This window comes from Kogia breviceps, chromosome 2 (genome assembly GCF_026419965.1).
Source record: "Kogia breviceps isolate mKogBre1 chromosome 2, mKogBre1 haplotype 1, whole genome shotgun sequence".
Lineage (NCBI taxonomy): Eukaryota > Metazoa > Chordata > Mammalia > Artiodactyla > Physeteridae > Kogia > Kogia breviceps.
The window spans coordinates 5,250,311-5,268,831 of record NC_081311.1 but is presented as its reverse complement, the minus strand read 5'-3'; the positions used below and the strand labels follow the sequence as shown (position 1 = coordinate 5,268,831).

General features: G+C 46.5%; 1 protein-coding gene across 2 annotated transcripts in view; it reads left to right on the top strand.

The window, feature by feature from the left end:
- The window catches only part of DOCK1 (dedicator of cytokinesis 1), a 504,544-nt gene that overhangs the window by 105,135 nt on the left and 380,888 nt on the right, over positions 1-18,521 (top strand). For both annotated transcript variants that reach the window (XM_067024326.1, XM_059053852.2), the window contains exons 18-22: positions 4-187; positions 4,428-4,525; positions 9,957-10,046; positions 10,378-10,478; positions 14,513-14,647. In XM_067024326.1, the coding sequence (XP_066880427.1) occupies positions 4-187; positions 4,428-4,525; positions 9,957-10,046; positions 10,378-10,478; positions 14,513-14,647 (608 nt within the window). The remainder of the gene's footprint in view (positions 1-3; positions 188-4,427; positions 4,526-9,956; positions 10,047-10,377; positions 10,479-14,512; positions 14,648-18,521) is intronic.

Below are 18,521 nucleotides of genomic sequence, written 5' to 3'. Positions count from 1 at the left end.
CAGGCTGAAGCGAAGAAGCTGGAAGACGCCGGCACGTACTTGAGCCTGCCGTCCACCAAAGCCGAGCTGGAAGAGAAGGGCCACTCGGCGACCGGCAAGAGCATGCAGAGTCTCGGCAGCTGCACCATCAGCAAAGATTCCTTCCAGATCTCAACTCTCGTGTGCTCCACCAAACTGACCCAGAACGGTGAGTCTGGGGCCCGAAACGGGTTCACCCCTGCAGTTTTTCTCCTTCCACCCCGTCTTTCTCGTGCTCCCTGCTGAATATGCAGGAGGCTCTTCCTTAGGTCCCTGAACCCTGCCGGCGAGTCATTCATACCTTCTGTCCGTCATGGCCCGTGTGGATGCTGTCGGACAGGGAGAGAGGGAGAGGGGGACATTGTTCTGCTTTGAAACTCACATTCTGATGTTATGCTAAGGATGAACCTCAAAGAGAGATAAAGCAATGGATTTACTTTAAAAAAAAAAAAAAAAGCTTTCTGGCCGAGGGAAGGGAGAAATCTACATAATTTGGCGTCAGACCAAAGCCCTGAACTTGAGCCTTGGCCCTTTGCTGATAACCGTGGGAATGACCTTGAACTAGGGTCTCTGAGCTCATCTTCCTCATCTATACCGTGGCTATAATGCCAGCCTCAGAGGGCTGTCTGAGGGCTACGGGAGCTCCAGGGGCTGAGGCCCCTGCCCTCCTTGGGCCTTCCCCTCCCCCAGCTGCTCGTTGAGATAATTACCAGTTACCTTTAGTTTTACAAGTTGGTGTTGATGACATTTCTAGTCCCCCTGACAGTGAGATAAGGCGCCCCTTGCTGATGCACTCACACACCGAAGCGCGGCCTTAACGCAGCATCAGATGGTGCCCAGTGCCCCCCGCGCTGCGGGCCGGGATGCTTGGCATCGTCCCCGCGGGCTTGCAGCCTCCCCAGGCCATGGCGGTCCGGCCGGGGCACTCCTGATTCAGGGCACACGGTCTGGTCGAGGCAGAGGATCCTCTGCACAGATCTGGCGTTGAAAAGTCGAGTCCCCCAAATGTGACGGTCTCACGGCCGTGCAGAGTAGCTTTACGTTCTCTCGAAAGTCAGCTCGAACGTCCAGTTGTTTTTCCTCTCAGCCACTGATATGGATTTTGATTATTAACGTCGGTTGCCGTCGTGAATCGTGCCCCCGGGGCTTGTCTGTAAAGCTTGGCAGCGGGTCTCGGACGGGCTCAAGGGACAGTCCTCATTGGGACTTCAACAGGCTGATCACAGGACGGACGTGACCCGTCATCTGGAAGGCCCTGTGTGGTAGTGGAGAGTGCGGGTCCTGATCACACTTTCACCGCCTGCTGCAGGAGCCTCCGTGCGCGATGGGAACCCTTCCCTGGGGCGCTCTGGGTTCCGTGCACGCGTGGGGAGGGGTAGGTGACGCGCAGGGAGTTTGCAACTTCAGTGCCCAGGGAACGTGCTGTCAGCAAGGCGGGTGCTGGTTTGAGACTGGGTTACAGAAATGATGAACCTGTAGGTCAGAGGTTCCCCTCCGGATGCGGCCCTGATGGTCCACTAGGCTGGCGGCTGGCTACTCCTTCTAGGGCTTCATTTAACCCAGGGCAGCCGCTCCAGTGGGGCACGTAAGCTTCTGCCGTGTCTTGCCATCTTCACTGTGTGGGAAGCCACCTTCCTGGAAATGGGTCATATTCCAGAAGCACGTTTGGAAGTTGTTATTTGGAATTTGAATATATTTTCCCCCTTAAAACAGTGTGTTGAATAGCGGTTAGGTTGTGAGGCTCTCACACACGCAGAATCCTTCTTAACCCACAGATCCCCGGAGAAGACGACTGGGAACTAGGACTTTCTCAAGGTATTAAGTCACAGTAATTTCCCGGGGAGGTGTGTCCCACGTCCTCACCTTTAAGCTCTTCGAATCTCACCAGACACAGGGGATCCCCGCTTTGGGACCGAGGGGCACGGCACCCTGGGCTCGCCGGTGGCTATCGCCAGGCGGCCAGGAGATTCCGACGTGATGCAGCTCGCTGAGCGTGGGTGGGACACAGCTTTGGTGGTTTATTTCACACCAGCCAACAATGCCTCTTTTCTGGATGGTGGCGTGTCAGGTGTGTGCAAGATGGGGCTGCCCCAGTTGGCATCTGGCATTGAGTCCCAGATTCTCATTTGAGGGGGTCATTTTTCTGAAACTGTGATTTGTTAACTGCGAAGTTCCATTACTTAGGGAAAAGTGGTGGCTGAATTATTCATCGAGGTTTGTATTAAACATCTCTGTTCTCAGCATTATGCTGGATGCTTTGGGAGATATAAAAAGAAGTAGGACATGTGGTTCCTCTCCTCCATCAGCTTACTATGTAATTAGAGAGAGAGAAGTCATGAGGCAGAGAATTCTGACGAGCCAAACTGCGGTGGCTCCCCGGGAATGAGAGGGATCAGAGAGGGTGGGGGGGGGCGCTGAGCAAGCTCCCCCACCTCAAAGGTGTTTGTCCACTGCTAATTTGCCCAGCTGTATCTTGTCTCAGAAGTACAACACAGAGGTAAACCTCAGCCTCCCTCTAATCCAAAGTGCCACTAACTTTGCATGAATGGGATCCGGAGTATTAACTCACCTCCATTAAAAAAACACTGGTGGACTTCCCTCGTGGCGCAGTGGTTAAGAATCCATCTGCCAGTGCAGGGGACACGGGTTCAGTCCCTGGTCCGGGAAGATCCCACATGCCGCGGAGCAACTAAGCCCGTGCGCCACAACTACTGAGCCTGCGCTCTAGAGCCCAAGAGCCACAACTACTGAGCCCGCAAGCCACAACTACTGAAGCCACGTGCTTAGGGCCCATGTTCTGCAACAAGAGCAGCCACCGCAATGAGAAGCCCGCGCACCGCAATGATGAGTAGCCCCTGCTCGCTGCAGCTAGAGAAAGCCCTTGCGCAGCAGTGAAGACCCAATGCAGCCAAAAATAAACAAAAAACCAAAGATAAGCAGTACCTTGTAGCATTTGCAAAAGCTGTTTAAAAATAAAACAAACAAACAAAAACCCACAAAAAAAAACGCTGGAAACTCTTATGAGGTGGAAGTCTCCATTAACCCTGGGACTGAGAGCGTGTCTGGGCAGGATGTAGCCCTTCTCATGACTTCACTTTCAATTAGAAATTAAAACATGTTAACCTTCATGACGAATGGCGAAAACGTTCATCTCTTTGATGGGTGGCTCCTGTTGGTCTTCCTGCCTGGCATCACACTAAGTGCTTTCTCCACGTCTTGCCATTGAAGTCTTGCACCAACCCTGTGACCCAGGCAACACTGTACCCATTGTTCAGATAGGAAAACTGAGGTGAAGGTACTTGTCCAAGGTCACATCTTGGTGGCGTGGCCCGGCTGGTGTTTGAGTCTACTCTGTACACATTCTAAAGACATTAGAATGCTGTCCCCTTCACATTTTCCTGTTTGTAACTCTTCCCTTCGTCAGCTGCACTTGGGCGTAAGGTGATATAAATGAGAATGTGTGTTCGGTACTCATCACCTTTGTGCCTTTTGTGTGGTTTGATCCTTGAATTATAACTGGTGTCTTGTGTTCACTGAAATTCTACCTATTGCCAAAATTATATTTTTCTTTTCAGTATTAACTAGGGTTTTTTTTTACGGAGACAGTTTCTGTAGCAGAAGTTCATTCCCAATGAGCATAAACAGTAAATTAGATGTGCTTTGCTAACTGTAGTTTTCCACGTAATGGGATATTAATATGACTTCAAATGAAAATGTCCTTTCCTAGAGATGTTTTGGATTCTGTTTTCATGCCTTAAACAAAATCATTTCTCCACATTGTCTTCCACGTATAGTCTGCAAAAACCAATATGTTCAACTTGTGATGTTTCTATTAGAAAAGAAACGTTCAAAAACTTTTGGAAGGGCCAGGACTTGGTAAAGGTGGCAACAAGCTCAGTGCAGCAGTGGTCTCCAGGGCCAGGGTTCCTGTCTTCTTTGGGGACTGTCCCCTTGCATTCTCAGTACTTGAATTTGTGTTGGTTATTTATTTTATATTATTTTATCTTAAAAAACTAGGAATCTTATTCTCGAACAGGAGAAAAACCCCTTGGCAGAAGCTGCCAGGACAGCACTGTGGGTTGGAAAGGCTGGTCCTTCTTCCGCGCACTGATCTGCCTTCTTGTGGGTTCGAAAGGCCGGTCCCTCTTCTGTAGGCTCCCCAGATAGATGCCTTTTGAACGCTTCCACGTGGAAATCATTTCATGGTAAACGTAGTTGCAAATAATGAATCCAGTCACCCTGGGTGTCAAGGATGTTGCTAGAGAGTCATGAAATATTTACGTGGCGAACGTTTCCAAATAGGCTTGGTTCATCTGTTCAAAAAATGATGTAGAGGACCTCACGTGATGGGTGAAGGAGGGAGACAGAGTCCTTGCTGTGAGGAACTGATGTTCGTTTACTGTTTCCAGTGGACCTGCTGGGGCTGCTGAAGTGGCGATCCAACACCAACCTGCTGCAGCAGAACCTGAGGCAGCTGATGAAGGTGGATGGTGGCGAAGTGGTGAAGGTAACGCGGCTCCCACGCCGGTTCTGGTCGTTGTGTTGTCCTTACGGGTATGAAGAGGTGTAGGCTCCGCCTCCCGAGATGGTACAGGCAGGCCTCCGAGACACCGTGGGCTTGGTTCCAGACCACCACAGGAACGCAAGTCACTGATTATTTGGTTCCCCAGTGAGTATCACAGTTGACATTTACATAGTCTGCTGAGTGTGTAGTAGCGTCGTGTGAAAAAAAATAGGTACAATATAACATCGATAGCCAACGAGGACCTACTGCATAGCACAGGGGACCATATACTCAATATCTTGTCATAACCTATAATGGAAAAGGATCTGGCTTTCTGAGCTAGACCCCAGACAGGGGTCCCTACAGCATTGTTCTGGATTCCCGTTGTAACTTAAAGGGAAACTTTCACAACGTCCAGAGCCCTTCATGTCCTGCAAATGACGGAGGAGGATGTCCTCAAATTCCTTGCAAGAGTTTTAGTTGTAAACAAACACGACTAAATAAAATATTATTCACAATTAAAAAAAAAAAATCTGAAAAAGAATAGATATATGTATATGTACGACTGAATCACTTTGCCGTACAGCTGAAACTAACACGACATTGTACATCAGCTATACTTCAATTAAAAAACAAAACAAAACAAAACAAAAACTGACCAAAAAACAAACAAGGGACTTCCCTGGTGGTCCAGTGATTAGGATTGTGCTTCCGTTGCAGGGGGCACAGGTTCTGGTCGGGGAACCCAGGTCCTACATGCCTCGCAGTGAGTGGGAAAAAAAGAAAAGAAAAAAGTTTAAACAAAAGAAACAAAAACCCCTCAAAATTAAAAAACCATGTCCATTAAAAAACCAATTAAAAAATACTTTATTGCTAAAAAACGCTGAACCATCACCTGAGCCTTCAGTGAGTGATAATTGACAGTCACATCAAAGATCACTGATCGCACATCACCATCACAAACACCATAACAGTGAAGTTGGAAATATTGCAAGAATTATCAAAATGTGACACAAAGACACAAAGTAAGCAACTGCTCTTGGAAAAACGGCTCCAGGAGACGTGCTGGACCCAGGGTTGCCACAAATCTTTGATTGGTAAAAACCCCAATATCTGCCAAGTGCAACAGAACGAGGTCTGCCCGGTCATAAGCCTTTTAACAGCTAGTGTCTTCGGGATGTTGACATACGCCTCTAAGACGACAGAATCCTTCTTGGCCTCTGGCCCGGGGAGCGCGGCCTGGCTTCACTGTGATGGAAACAGGCTTGGGAATCAACCAAGTCTAGGGTTCTGCTTCCTCTTCCAGCGGGGCCTCAGTGTGTGGCTGACACAGGTTAAATCACATCTTTAAAGCTTGCTTCCCCCTGCTGTAAAATGGACACGAGCAGAGTGCCGTGTTCAGAGGGTCCCTGTGGAGGTTAAATGAGGTCCTGGCCCCTGGGAGGTGGTCTGGTATGTCGGGATTTATCCGTATCGCTGTCACGACCGTCCCTGTGACCGTTACAACCCCGGCTCTCGGCTCACCTAGGAGCCCTGTCATTGATGCGAGGAGCTTCGTGGAGGGTCACAAAGATCACAGCGCTCAGTCTTGCCTTGGCCGTTTTCCTCCCGTGTGGTCTTGGATTGATTTCCTAGCCTCACGCAGAGCAGGCCCTGGAGCAGTGCCAGGTGTCCTCCTGAATCTTCATCTACGATAGGACAGTCGGACTAGAGTGATTAGAGGTCTCTCTGAGCGCTCAGATTTGGTAATCGTTGGTGGTTCCAGTATTTTCTTCAGTAAAAGGCTCTCCTTGTCACTCCTGTGCCCAGTGGCTCCTCCTTGTATGTAAGGAAATGCATTTCCGTGGCCACTGGGCTCCACCTTGGCTGGTGTGCAACAAGCCAGGCCAGCACTCGTGGCTGCCTGAGAGCCGAGGTCCCCACGGCCAGGTCCGTGTCGCTGCCTCAGTTCTTTATCCTCCGTGAGAGGTGCTTGCAGAGGGAGACGACCTTATCTCTGTGAAACTTAATTACTTAAAATGGCCTTAATTAAGCAGCAGTGTGGTTAACTTCAGTAGAAATTAATTTGGTGGCACCGCTCTCCTAAATTCATTGTGTGACCGTTCAGACATGTCCTCCCTAATCTTCACATTTTAATCACCTTTTCCTGGCTCTTGTCTTCTTCTCCTGGCTTGAACAATGTTATAACTGAATCTTAAACTTCCCTGGGTTTTATGAATTCCCAATTCAAATGAAAACTGGGTGAATAAGTTAACATCACTTTAAAAGACCCACAGTTAATGAAATTGTGTCCTCTTTCATTTTTCAGTCCCTGTATCACATCAGGAATTGTATTTATGTTGAACTGTTGACACACTGACCAGGGAAATTCTAGAACCATCTGGTATTATTGCCCCCCTCGGTTCCTTTGATCTAATCTATTATCAAATCCTGTTGTTTGTCCCTGGAGGTGGTTTTCACCTCTTTCCCTCTCCTTCCTGTGTTCACTGGTACCGCCTAGGGTTGGATGACCTGTCCGGCCCTTACTTGTTTTGCCTGTTTATTCCTTCCTATTGACAGCGTATCCTAATGCCCTGTAGGCCGGGAGCAGGGAATAGACTCGTCTAAGGCCACCAGGCTGTTAACAGAGCCGGCAACAGAGGGAATCCCAGCCTGCGGGGGGCTGCTTTCATTCTGTTGAAGGACACTGATAGACTGGGGGCTTTATTCCATTTATTCAGGACCTCCCTTCTGTGTCTTTATAACTTTTAGTGGAAAGGTGACATTGCTTGATAGACTGAGCAAATAGTAAAAGTGACGTTGCTTGAGAAAAGTAGTTGCTCATTTAGTAACAAGTATAGTTTCCCATGTTAGTGGGAAATGAAAATGGTGGTGGCGCTCTTCCAGTGGATGGTCTTGGAGAGAGAGGGTGGGTGTCAAAAGAAGTCTTTCATGGCCTTGTGTGAGGGACCGCCTTCAGGACACCCGTGTCCCTGCACTGCTGCAGCTCTACGGCTAGATACACAAGGCCCCCGCTGTCTGCTGTCTTGTTTCTGTGTCATTTGTCTGGTTGGGGCTGGTAGACCTCTCTCCATGAACTGTGACAAGCCAGGGCTTGGCACCGGACACTGGTGTGTCTGTTGGCAGTAACACCGGGCTGTTAGCAGATGGCGGCGTCAAGTGTTGACCTTTGCGAAGCTTCCACAATCTGAAATGATGGGCAGTGATACGAAAGTAACGAGAGGTGGTGCAGGCTTAAACAATTACGGGGTGGATGGAGCCCTTGATGTCCAGACCAGAATGCCTCCAGGTCCGGCTGGTTTCATTCCTGTGCCATTTATATGTGACACTTCTCGGCACAGACTAGGTGGAAGGTGGCACAGTGGACTAGAACGAGGATTGTGTGCCTGGCGTGTCTCGGATCACTTCCTAGGTCTGGGAACACGTCCTCCCTCGGGAAGAAGAGCTGGGGGCTGCTGGGTTGGCAAGGTTCCAGGGCTCACGGGGGGTGGGGAGCGAGCACTGGTTGGGGAGCAGGTCTCTATGTTTAGTTTCTCTGTCTGCGGGTCGAACCGTGCGAGGTCCTCTGCTGGGGACATGGAGGCCCCTGAGGTTCTGTGCATGGGCTGAGCCGCCCAGGAAGATCTGGGCTAGGGATCTCACTCAGTTACACCTTTGTCCCGGCTGTGGACCTGTCTCACTTACTCCTTTTGTTTTCAATAACCAGTTGATTGAGATGTAATTCACATGCCTGAAAACACCTTTTCGTTTGTACAGTTCAGTGGTTTTCAGTATATTCACAGAATTGTGCAACTGTCCACGCTATCTCATTTCAGAACAGTTCCATCACCGGAAAAAGAAACCTCATACCTGTTGGCCATCACTTCCACTCTCCCTGCAACTGGCTTTCCTATGGATTTGACTATCCCGGATAGTTTATGTAAATTGAATCAGGCAATATATGACTTTTTTTGATTGGCTTTCTTTTTTTTTTCTTTTTCTTTTTTGCGGTTCACGGGCCTCTCACTGTCGTGGCCTCTCCCGTTGCGGAGCACAGGCTCGGTGGCCACGTCTCACGGGCCCAGCCGCTCCGCGGCACGTGGGATCTTCCCGGACCGGGGCACGAACCCGCGTCCCCCGCATCGGCAGGCGGACTCTCAACCACTGCGCCGCCAGGGAAGCCCAGTTGGCTTTCTTTTGCTTAGTGTGATGCTTTCAAGGCATGTGGTGGCCGTATCAGAACTTCATTCCTTTCTCTGGCTGAATAATAAATACTCCATTGTATGGATATGCCAGTTTGTTTACCCATTCATCAGCTGATGGACACATTTTGACAATGATGAATAAAGCTGCTATGCATATTTGTGTACAAGTTTTTGTGTGGATGTTTGTTTTCCATTCCTTTGGTTACATACCCAGGAATGAAATGTTTGCGTTACATGGTAGATCTACGTTTAATCCATTGAGGGATTGTCAGTCTGTTTTCCAAAGCCATTGCGTCATTTTACGTTTCTGCCGGCGCTGTATAAGGGCTCTAATTTCTCTCCGTCCTTTCCCACACTTAACTATTGTACATCGTTTTGATGACTTTCACCTCAGTCTGGGTGAAGTGATATCTCATTGTGATTTCGATGTACCAATCCCAGTGACTAAAGATGATAGAGCCATACGTCATTCCCTTTTATGGTCAGTAGTCCATTGTCTGTCATTCTGCCTAGTCTTGAACTACCCCATAAACAGGAAACTCATCACTTCCAATGTAGTCTTTCTTAGTTCATCTTATACTTCTTTCAGGGGAGAATGGGGTCAGGGTTCAAAGCCAGGTTCTAGTGTGACGTAACTTTGAAGTCTCCTAATTTTTTCTAAATTAAATTCATAATGTTTTGTCATTCTATGCTGTAATATTTATTTGATGAATTATAGTAGGCATAAAAGGAATTTCTATAGTACAGTTGAATACATTAAGCTCATGGCTCTCTGCTCTGTACCCCTCTTCTGTCCTTGGGCGTCTGTGTCTGTAGAAGATCCTTTACTGTACTAGAAATTTGCCCCTGTATGGCTTCTGCCCAGTTACTAGCTCAGGTCCCACACTCAGGAGTGTACAGAATGAGTCAGATTCCGTCTTCCCTGGGTTGCTGTTGAGCCCTCTGTCCTGATGGAAATCAGGAGAAGGGTTGGAGAGGTCTCATGGGTGGGTGGGTGGTGGGCTATAGGGCATCTCCCTGCTGCCCATCCTCTGCTTGACTCTGGGTGGCATGTCTTTGTTCTGAATTCACCCATCTCAGATTTTTGTCTTGTGAAGCTAATGGCTGACAAAAATCCCCGAAGTCTGTAGCTTGGTAGGTGCCATTTGGGGAAGGTGGGTGTTTGCAGTGTTGCCAAGGATGATAGTTGTTGTAGGCTGGGGAGAGTGGGGTGAATTTACCTCGTCTGCTGACCTTTTGTGTCTCTCTAGTTCCTGCAGGACACCTTGGATGCCCTCTTCAACATCATGATGGAGAATTCGGAGAGCGAGACCTTTGATACATTAGTGTTTGATGCTCTGGTAAGAGGCCTCGACTTTGCATCTGCTCAGATATTACGGGACACTTTGATGTTGCAGCCTTTGAAGCTGGGGCGGGATCCATCACAGTAACCCTGAAAGCGCTTTCAGTTGTAAACCCAGTCAAAGCAGATGAATTGAGATGTAGAAAGTTTCTTCCACTGTGACACTGTAGTTGGGCAAATGCAAATTGTAGGGGAAGAAGTAAAGTAGCTGACCGACCTGTGTCCGAAAGCGTTATAGCTCGTTGACTCACACAGAAGTGCAAGTGATTCAGCTGAAGATTCCAAAATGGTTTGCATTTCTTTTGCTAATGAAAATATTAATTTAACAGGTATTTATCATTGGACTAATTGCTGATAGAAAATTTCAGCATTTTAATCCTGTTTTGGAAACCTACATTAAGAAACACTTCAGTGCAACATTAGCCTACACGTAAGTTCTTTTTTGTTGTTTTAAAACTAGTACTTCTTTTTGTATATTTTTGTAAGAGTCTTTTCCATATACTTTTGCCTGTGATTCTATGTTTCCCTTCCCCAACTGTGAATTTACTGGGATCATTTTTATTATTGTTTCTCTCTTAACAGACCTAAAAATCTTGTTGAAAGAGATAGGTGATATATTATAAGATTCCGGAATAAGTTCTTGTTCTTCTCCACACCTTTTGTTTGTCTTTGAAACGTTCAGTTTGTGTTTGATGAAATGGATCCATGAAGGCAGAGTGCCCGCTGCACTGCAGCTTCTTGAAAACTGTTTGATGAATGAATAAATGGTTGTGGTCCTGTATTGAGGTTATTGGTTATTTAGTGTGAATAAATTCAGTTTTGTACTTTTCAATCTATCTTTTTGCTCTTTATTTATTATCACTTTTAAGGTTGAAGGTGATTTTGTTTATTTTTGTTCTGCTGGACAAAGCTGGATAAAATTGTTTTTTTTTGGAATTCCCTGGCGGTCCAGTGGTTAGGACTCGGTGTTTTCACTGCCATGGCCCGAGTTCGATCCCTGGTTGGGGAACTAAGATCCCGCAAGCCCCACAGCACGGCCAAAAAAAAAAAAAAAAAAGATCTAAAAAAAATTACTTTTTCTTTTAAATTGGTTGGTTAGTGATTTTCAGAGAGCCAGAATGTTACATGTTGTCCAGATAAAACATCTGCAGCTTTGACGATTGTTTTTAGACTTCATCTGGATATTGGCTTTTAATACTCTTGCATTTCTTTCTTTCTTTTTTCTTTAAATTTAATTTTTTTAATTGAAGTACAGTTGATTTACAATGATGTGTTAGTTTCAGGTGTGCAGCACGGGGATATTCACTTAACACGTGTATCAATATGTGTGTGTGTGATATGTACATACACACATATATATATATTGTTTTCAGATTCTTTTTGCCTTTTGAAGAGAGCCTTTCCTTCTGTTCCAGAAGCTTTGGCTCTAACTAACTAGGATTCTTACTACTCAGCCAGCTGCCCTCCACCTGCTCTACATCCCCACATGGGCCCCTGTGGGTCTACTAGACACCAGGGGGAAAGTGTGAAGCCTGGCGTTGTTGCCACAGCCCTGGGACCTGGCCGCCTGGGCTTATGTTACCAACTCTGTCACTTTACCCTGTGAGCTTCAGCCTCCTCATCTGTACAACAGCGCGGTTGTAGTTTTTCTTGAGAATTTTAATGAATTATTACATGTCAGGTATTTGGAATAATCCCTGGCACGCAGAAAGCTCCAGGCAGCAGTTAGGATTTGTTATTATTGGAATTATTAGGGCGAGTTCCTCATTCTCTCACAATGGCATTTATTGACATTGTTTTCAGACTTTTTATTGTGTGAGTTGCAGTGAAAAAGAAAGGTTTAATTTCTTTAAGAACATTCAACTTAGAATCATTAGAAATGATTCTCTGTTAGGGCCAGGAAGTTGAGTCAAAGCTCCCATCTGTGTCTTGACCATACTTAGGTCAGAACCTGTCGTCCTTGGCTGTGGGAACTCAAGGTCAGCAGTCCTGTCCCTGATTCTTGGATTCTTCTCTGTCTGCTTGAGTGCATGTTTATTGCAGGGCAGTGGGTGGAGCCCCCGGTGGCCGGGGAGCAGCGATGTCCTCAGCACACAGGGCAAGCTGTGACAAGCTTTGTGCTTGCTGACTAAGAAGCGTTTGTTTAAAACATTCTGTTCTCTCAGTGGAGAAGCCCGGTTTGTCACACTTTGGACAGTTCCCTGCAGACCGTGGGCGGGCTGATCATGTGACACCATCTCGCTGTAGCAACCAGAGGGAGCCCAGGGTTTGTGGGCGTGGCCCGCATGCCGCTCTGGGTGCCATGTGACCTCCATATGTGTCACTTTCACCCTTCTCCTCCTTTATTGACGGGGCCAAACAGCTTTGCTCAGATTAGGTTTTGCACTTTCGTTTCAGAAAATCGGAACAGGGGTAAGGTCACCGTGCTGCGTTCCAGGTCCTCTAGCTGGTGTCCCCCTGCCTTGAAATACCAGAGGAGATAATTGTGGTTCACGCAGTTCTAACCCAATCATGGAAGGTTGTGTCTTCTCTAATGAAGTACTTTCAGCCGTCTCTGGCCCAGGGGACATTTGGGTCCCAAGTGTCATCACAGCCAGTGTCTCCTCCGCCTCTTCTAGAAGCCTTGGTTAGGTTAGAGTCTGGCCCAGGTAGTTTCTTTTTGTCTTTCCTTTTAGATAAATGTTAAGATCTGTAGCCTTTCCTCGCAAAGAACTCCAAGAGAAGAAATGAAAGATGACTGGAGGCGATGGGCATTACCTCTTAGCCCTCTGACTCTCGCGAAGCAGGAGCTCCCCTGCGTGGGCAGTTCGCGGATCAGAGTGTGACCGGCTCTGGTCCAAGGGAGGAGGGAGGGAGGTGTCAGCTTCGGGGACGGTTCTTCCAGAAGACCAGCAGGACAGGCTCCTCCTGTCCACAGAGCTGCCTTGCCCGGAGCTGCGTCAGACCTTCCTCCCCTCCCGCTGAACCCATGTACCGTTTGGTCCGCCCCTCTGAGCTGGTGCCGAGAAATTTGGTCTTTTGCAGTTACCAGTGGCGTGGCTGGCGTGGATTCGGGTCTTTTGACTTCCAGATTTATTTTCTGGTTCTGGGTCATTCTCTTTGCAAATCGTTCCTTCTTTTTATTCTTTTCCTTGATTAATCTGTTGGAAGGATTTCCAACATGTATTGCTATGGAATGTATATTTCTTGGGAATATTAAGGTTTAAGAGTAAAAGGTATGTGGTCCAGTCAGTTTGGGAAAATAAGTTAAACCGAGTGAAACAGGTCTTATGCCAGGACTTGAGATGTTCTGCTGTGCCTCGGGAACCGTCAGGAGACATGTATGGGACAATACTTTTCCTGACATCGGGGCCAAGGGAGCCTGTGGGAAGGGGATCTCTCTGGCTTCACTTCTTCAGGACATACTGGCAGGAAGGCTTCTGTGGTAGTCTCTCATTTCTTGAGTTCTGCAGCCTTATCGGTGCTAGAAATGACTTCGTATCCACTCAGTCGCCCAAAAGCCTTTTTGTTGTGATTTATCAGTAGAATTGTCACTCTTAGAACTGTTCTGAGGTCATCCAGAATCCAAGTTACAGTTGCTCTTATGAGTGTCTTGTAATAATCTCGAATAACAAGCTAGCACATGCTGGCTCCAGCTTAACGGGAAATGCTGTGAGTACCCTGACAGGTTAGTTTTATGACTGTGTTGGATATTTAAAAGCCACAAGGAAGTTCTGTGGGTTTACATAAAAAGTTGGGGAGTGGAGAAGTTTGGTTTAGGGAGTAGTCTTGTTGGTTTTGTTGTCATACTGGTTTTACATATGCTGCTAGTTTTTGGAGAGTTACAGTGTAGCCCCGTACACTAAAAGCTGATAGTATATTGCAGTTAATTTAATTTTTCTTTTATGATTGAGGAAGCATAGCTTGAGGGTCATCCTTGTGAACAGTGATTATTAGTTTATGGGCCAGTAGTGGTAGAAAATACAGACATTTGGACAGAATCAAAAACTGATTAATTACCATCACTGCCTCTTTCATTTGAAAATACAATATGCTCAATGAAAAAAAAAATGAGCATTATGAAAATAGCTATGTCTGTAAAAATCCCTTTGATTTTTGTTATTTAGCATTGGGAGAGCTAGTTTACCTACCTAATCCTGGGCTTCTCCATCTGTAAATTAGGGATAAAGCTCATCACTTGCCTTATAGTGTTTCTGTGAAGAATAAATTATATAATACATTTAAATGCTTACAGAAACATCTAAAACTTAGAAAGTTCTTGTTAAATGCTCAGATCTCGCTCCTCTGAGGGTTATTATATGGGTCGCTTTTACTCTGCTTGAAATACATTTCACAAATACGCATATACTGATAAGTGTGTACCCAAATAAAAAGAACCCACTTGTGTATTTTTGACCCAGTTAAGAACTGAGATATTGTAATCTTCTGAACTTGTTAACTTGTGTTTCTTTCCATCATGAACAGGAAGCTGACGAAAGTTTTAAGGAACTATGTGGACAATGCCGAGAAGCCAGGAATCAGCGACCAGCTGTATAAAGCCATGAAAGCTTTAGAGTACATCTTCAAGTTCATCGTGCGCTCCCGGATCCTGTTCAATCAGTGCGTATCGCCGTGCCGGCTCTCCAGTGCACTTGTAGGAAATCCTTTCCTTCCTTCCTTTTCCTTCTCCGTTCCCCTTCCTCTTGCTTCTTCTTCCCCTTCCTCCTGCCTTTCTCCTTCCTTTCCCTGCTGTCTGGCAGGCCACAGCAGCACCAGATCACAGTCCTGGGCTGGGTTTGCCCACCCTCACTGTAACTGCCCCCACATGTAGTGAAAGGCGAGCATGAGTTTGAGTCTTGAGCCCTGAGCCTGAAACGTGTGCCTGTGAGTCAAACATCGTCTCCGGAAAGCGTTGATAATTCTTCAGAGGTAGTGCGGACCGAACACCAAGGATTCTGAAGCTCTTTTTGGTATATCTTATAGAGAAAAAAGCCCTTGAAAAACAAAATTAAAACAAACAAGCAACAGCAGCAGAAAGCCAAAACCAAGTTGAACTCCCTCACTTGGGAAGACTGTAGGGCTTCCCCCCTCTTTCCGTCAACTAGAATCACGTTTTGTTCCCATAGAGAGATTCCCACACACCAGATTGCCGTGCACGTGGACACTCAGCGTTTTAACCTAGTGATGTGTTTCATACACCATCGAGGTGGATTTATGAGTTGTGTTTGAACGTTAAAGTGGATTGGGATATTCCCAATCCACTTTAAAATAATGACTTCATTATTTTATAGAGAACATTAGTATTTTTTCCTGTATATCTTTAGACGAAGGAGATGTTCTAAAATAAATGAGCTTTCCGTTGGTCCACAATGTTTAACTCTATGAATGAAGAGATGTGACATGGGTAGATTGGGTGTTGGGGTGTTGAAATGGACTCACTCTGCTGCTTTTGGAGCTAGCTGCTTTGGGTGACCTACAGTGGATGATGTTGGTTGCTGATGGTTATTGGAGGTTGATGTTCTTGTGGTGAGTTCTGAACACAGAGATGGAGTTTAAGAATCAATGTCCCTCTGAGTTAGAGAATACGTGTGACTTTTAAAAGCACAGCCCTCTCGAAACGTATCAGTGAATACTTCGGGATTGGGAGAGTGTGGACCCAGATTGGTACCTCCTTATTGACTCTTTATCTTTGTTGGCCTGAAGTCAGCTTCTCCAGAAGGGCTGGGAGCAAGGGAAGGTATTCAAAATCCAGCCTGTGCGCACCATGGTACATGTAAGCCAAAGGAGCAAGTTACTGACTGTGTGTACAGCTGTGAGAGTCGCAGATGGGAGGGACTCCCCTGGCAGTCCAGTGGTTAAGACTTTGCCTTCCAACGCAGGGGGTGCGGGTTCGATCCCTGGTCGGGGAGCTAAGATCCCACATGCTTCGAAGCCAAAAAACATAAAAGAGAAGCAATATTGTAACAAATTCAATAAAGCCTTTAAAAATGGTCCACATCAAAAAAAACCTTAAAAAAAAAAAAAAAAGAGTCACAGATGGGGTTAGTACCCACCATTGATCAGTGGTCACAGCCCCGGTGTTACTGGTCAAGGATAGTTTGTGCTTTGTTCACTCTGACGTTCCCGTGATCTAAGACCCATGGTTTGAGGCCATTGTGCTCTTATCCTTGACTGAGATACCAAAGGCACACTCTTCTGTTTTGCTTATTGTGGATAAGTGTGACTCTTGATGTGGGGTGAAGCTTTCTCTTTTCTTCAGGGTCAAAGCTGTTGATGATTTTCTCACTGTCACGGTATGAAAGATGACCAAGTAAACTAGGTTTTGTTTTCCTGTGTTGTATCTTATTTTTTAATAAAATTACTTCTGTAAAAATGAACTTCTTGGCACCCTCTATCTTGCTTTTATATGTTTCCCCACTAATATTAAATTTTGAGGTACTCTAAAACAAAATCGATGCTAAGGTGCGAGGATGAACTTGAAAGGATGGAACAGTCAGGTGGCAAGGATTATGTCATGGTTTTTTTTTTTTTTGCGGTACGCGGGCCTCTCACCGTTGTGGCCTCTCCCGTTGCGGAGCACAGGCTCCGGACGCGCAGGCCCAGCGGCCACGGCTCGCGGGCCCAGCAGCTCCGCGGCACGTGGGATCCTCCCGGACCGGGGCACGAACCCGCGTCCCCCACATCGGCAGGTGGACTCGCAACCGCTGCGCCACCAGGGAAGCCCCAATGTCATGTTTTATTTGAAAAAATTTTTCATCTTGTGCAATTTGTGATCAGTTGTGACACTGGGTTAGGGGTTCATTGATGCCCATCTCCTTTCCAAACACACTGCTGATTTTCCTTCTCATCCAGAGATTAGTAATGCAAAGAAGTGTGCGTTGGTGGTCGGTGTGTTCCTGCTATTGTTGTAAATGCTCTAATCTTTTACAAAATACTGCTACTTCGGGTCTTCCCTGGTGGCGCAGTGGTTGAGAGTCTGCCTGCTGACGAAGGGGACACGGGTTCGTGCCCCGGTCTGGGAAGATCCCACGTGCCGCGGAGCGGCTGGGCCCGTGAGCCGTGGCCGCTGCGCCTGCGCGTCCGGAGCCTGTGCCCCGCAACGGGAGAGGCCACGGCAGTGAGAGGCCCACGTACCGCAAAAAAAAAAAAAAAAAAAAATACTGCTACTTAGAAAAGATTGGGGCACCCAAGTGGACCGATAGCAAAATTATTTCTCTGTCTCTCCTTAATCTCTTTCAACGTCAAAATACAAATGGCATGAGATTTTAGAACCATGGTCTGTAAATATTACTGAGTTTGATTGATCTTCGCAGAGGTTAGGAATGTGATTGGCTACATGTTACAGAAAAACCCAGCTTAACGTGGTTCAACCAGATGAGGTTCACTTTTTTTCCCCCACATGACGTGGAGCCCAGAGTCCGGAGCTCGTGCACTTGGTCTCTGGTTACTTATTCTGGGTCCTTGGTTGCTTATTTCTCTTCATGGCCCCAAAGTGGCTCCTGCCCCTCCTGGCATCAGGATTGCATTCCACGCAGCAGAGAAGGGAAGGTGAGGGGTAAACAGCTCTTCCAGTTACTCTCCTTTTATTTATTTATTTTTTTTGCGGTACGTGGGCCTCTCACTGTTGTGAGACGCGCAGGCTCAGTGGCCATGGCTCACGGGCCCAGCTGCTCCGCGGCACGTGGGATCTTCCCGGACCGGGGCTCGAACCCGCGTCCCCCGCATAGGCAGGCGGACTCTCAACCACTGCGCCACCAGGGAAGCCCCCATCTTCTCTCTTTTTTTGTGTTATTATTGTCATGCATTTCAAGTCTACATATATTTTAAGGCATTACTAGTATGATTTTGTATAGTTGGTATTCATTCAGCATGTTTTGTATTTATTTTTGTTTTTCCATCTTTCTTTTAATTTTATGCTTCTCTATAGGATAATTTTCTTTCGGTGCAAAGAACTTCATGTAGAATTTCTTTGGGTATAAGTCTGCTGCAGGTTTTGTTTGTATGAAAATTGTTGACTTCATCTTTGTTTTTGAAGCATGTTTTCTTTTAATATAGGGTTCTAGATTGGCAGTTATTTTCTTCTTCCAGTTGTTATTCTTTTCTCTTTTGATTTCCATCATTTCTGGTGAGAAGTCAGCTTTCAGACTTGTTACATCTTTGAAGGTAAAAGTGTCTTTAAAATTTTTTCTCTACCTATGTTTACAATTTTTCTCCTTTTCTGTGGTTATTAGCAGTTTTACTATGGATTACATAGGAATGGTTAGCCTTTTATTTATGCTACATTGGATTTTGAGAGCTTCTTGAATTTTTAAAAATTAATTAATTAGTTACTTATTTTTGGCTGCTTTGGGTCTTTGTTGCTGTTCACGGGCTTTCTCTAGTTGCGATGAGTGGGGGCTGCTCTTCGTTGTGGTGCGTGGGCTTCTCATTGTGGTGGCTTCTCTTGCTGTGGAGCATGGGCTCTAGATGCGCAGGCTTCAGTAGTTGTGGCATG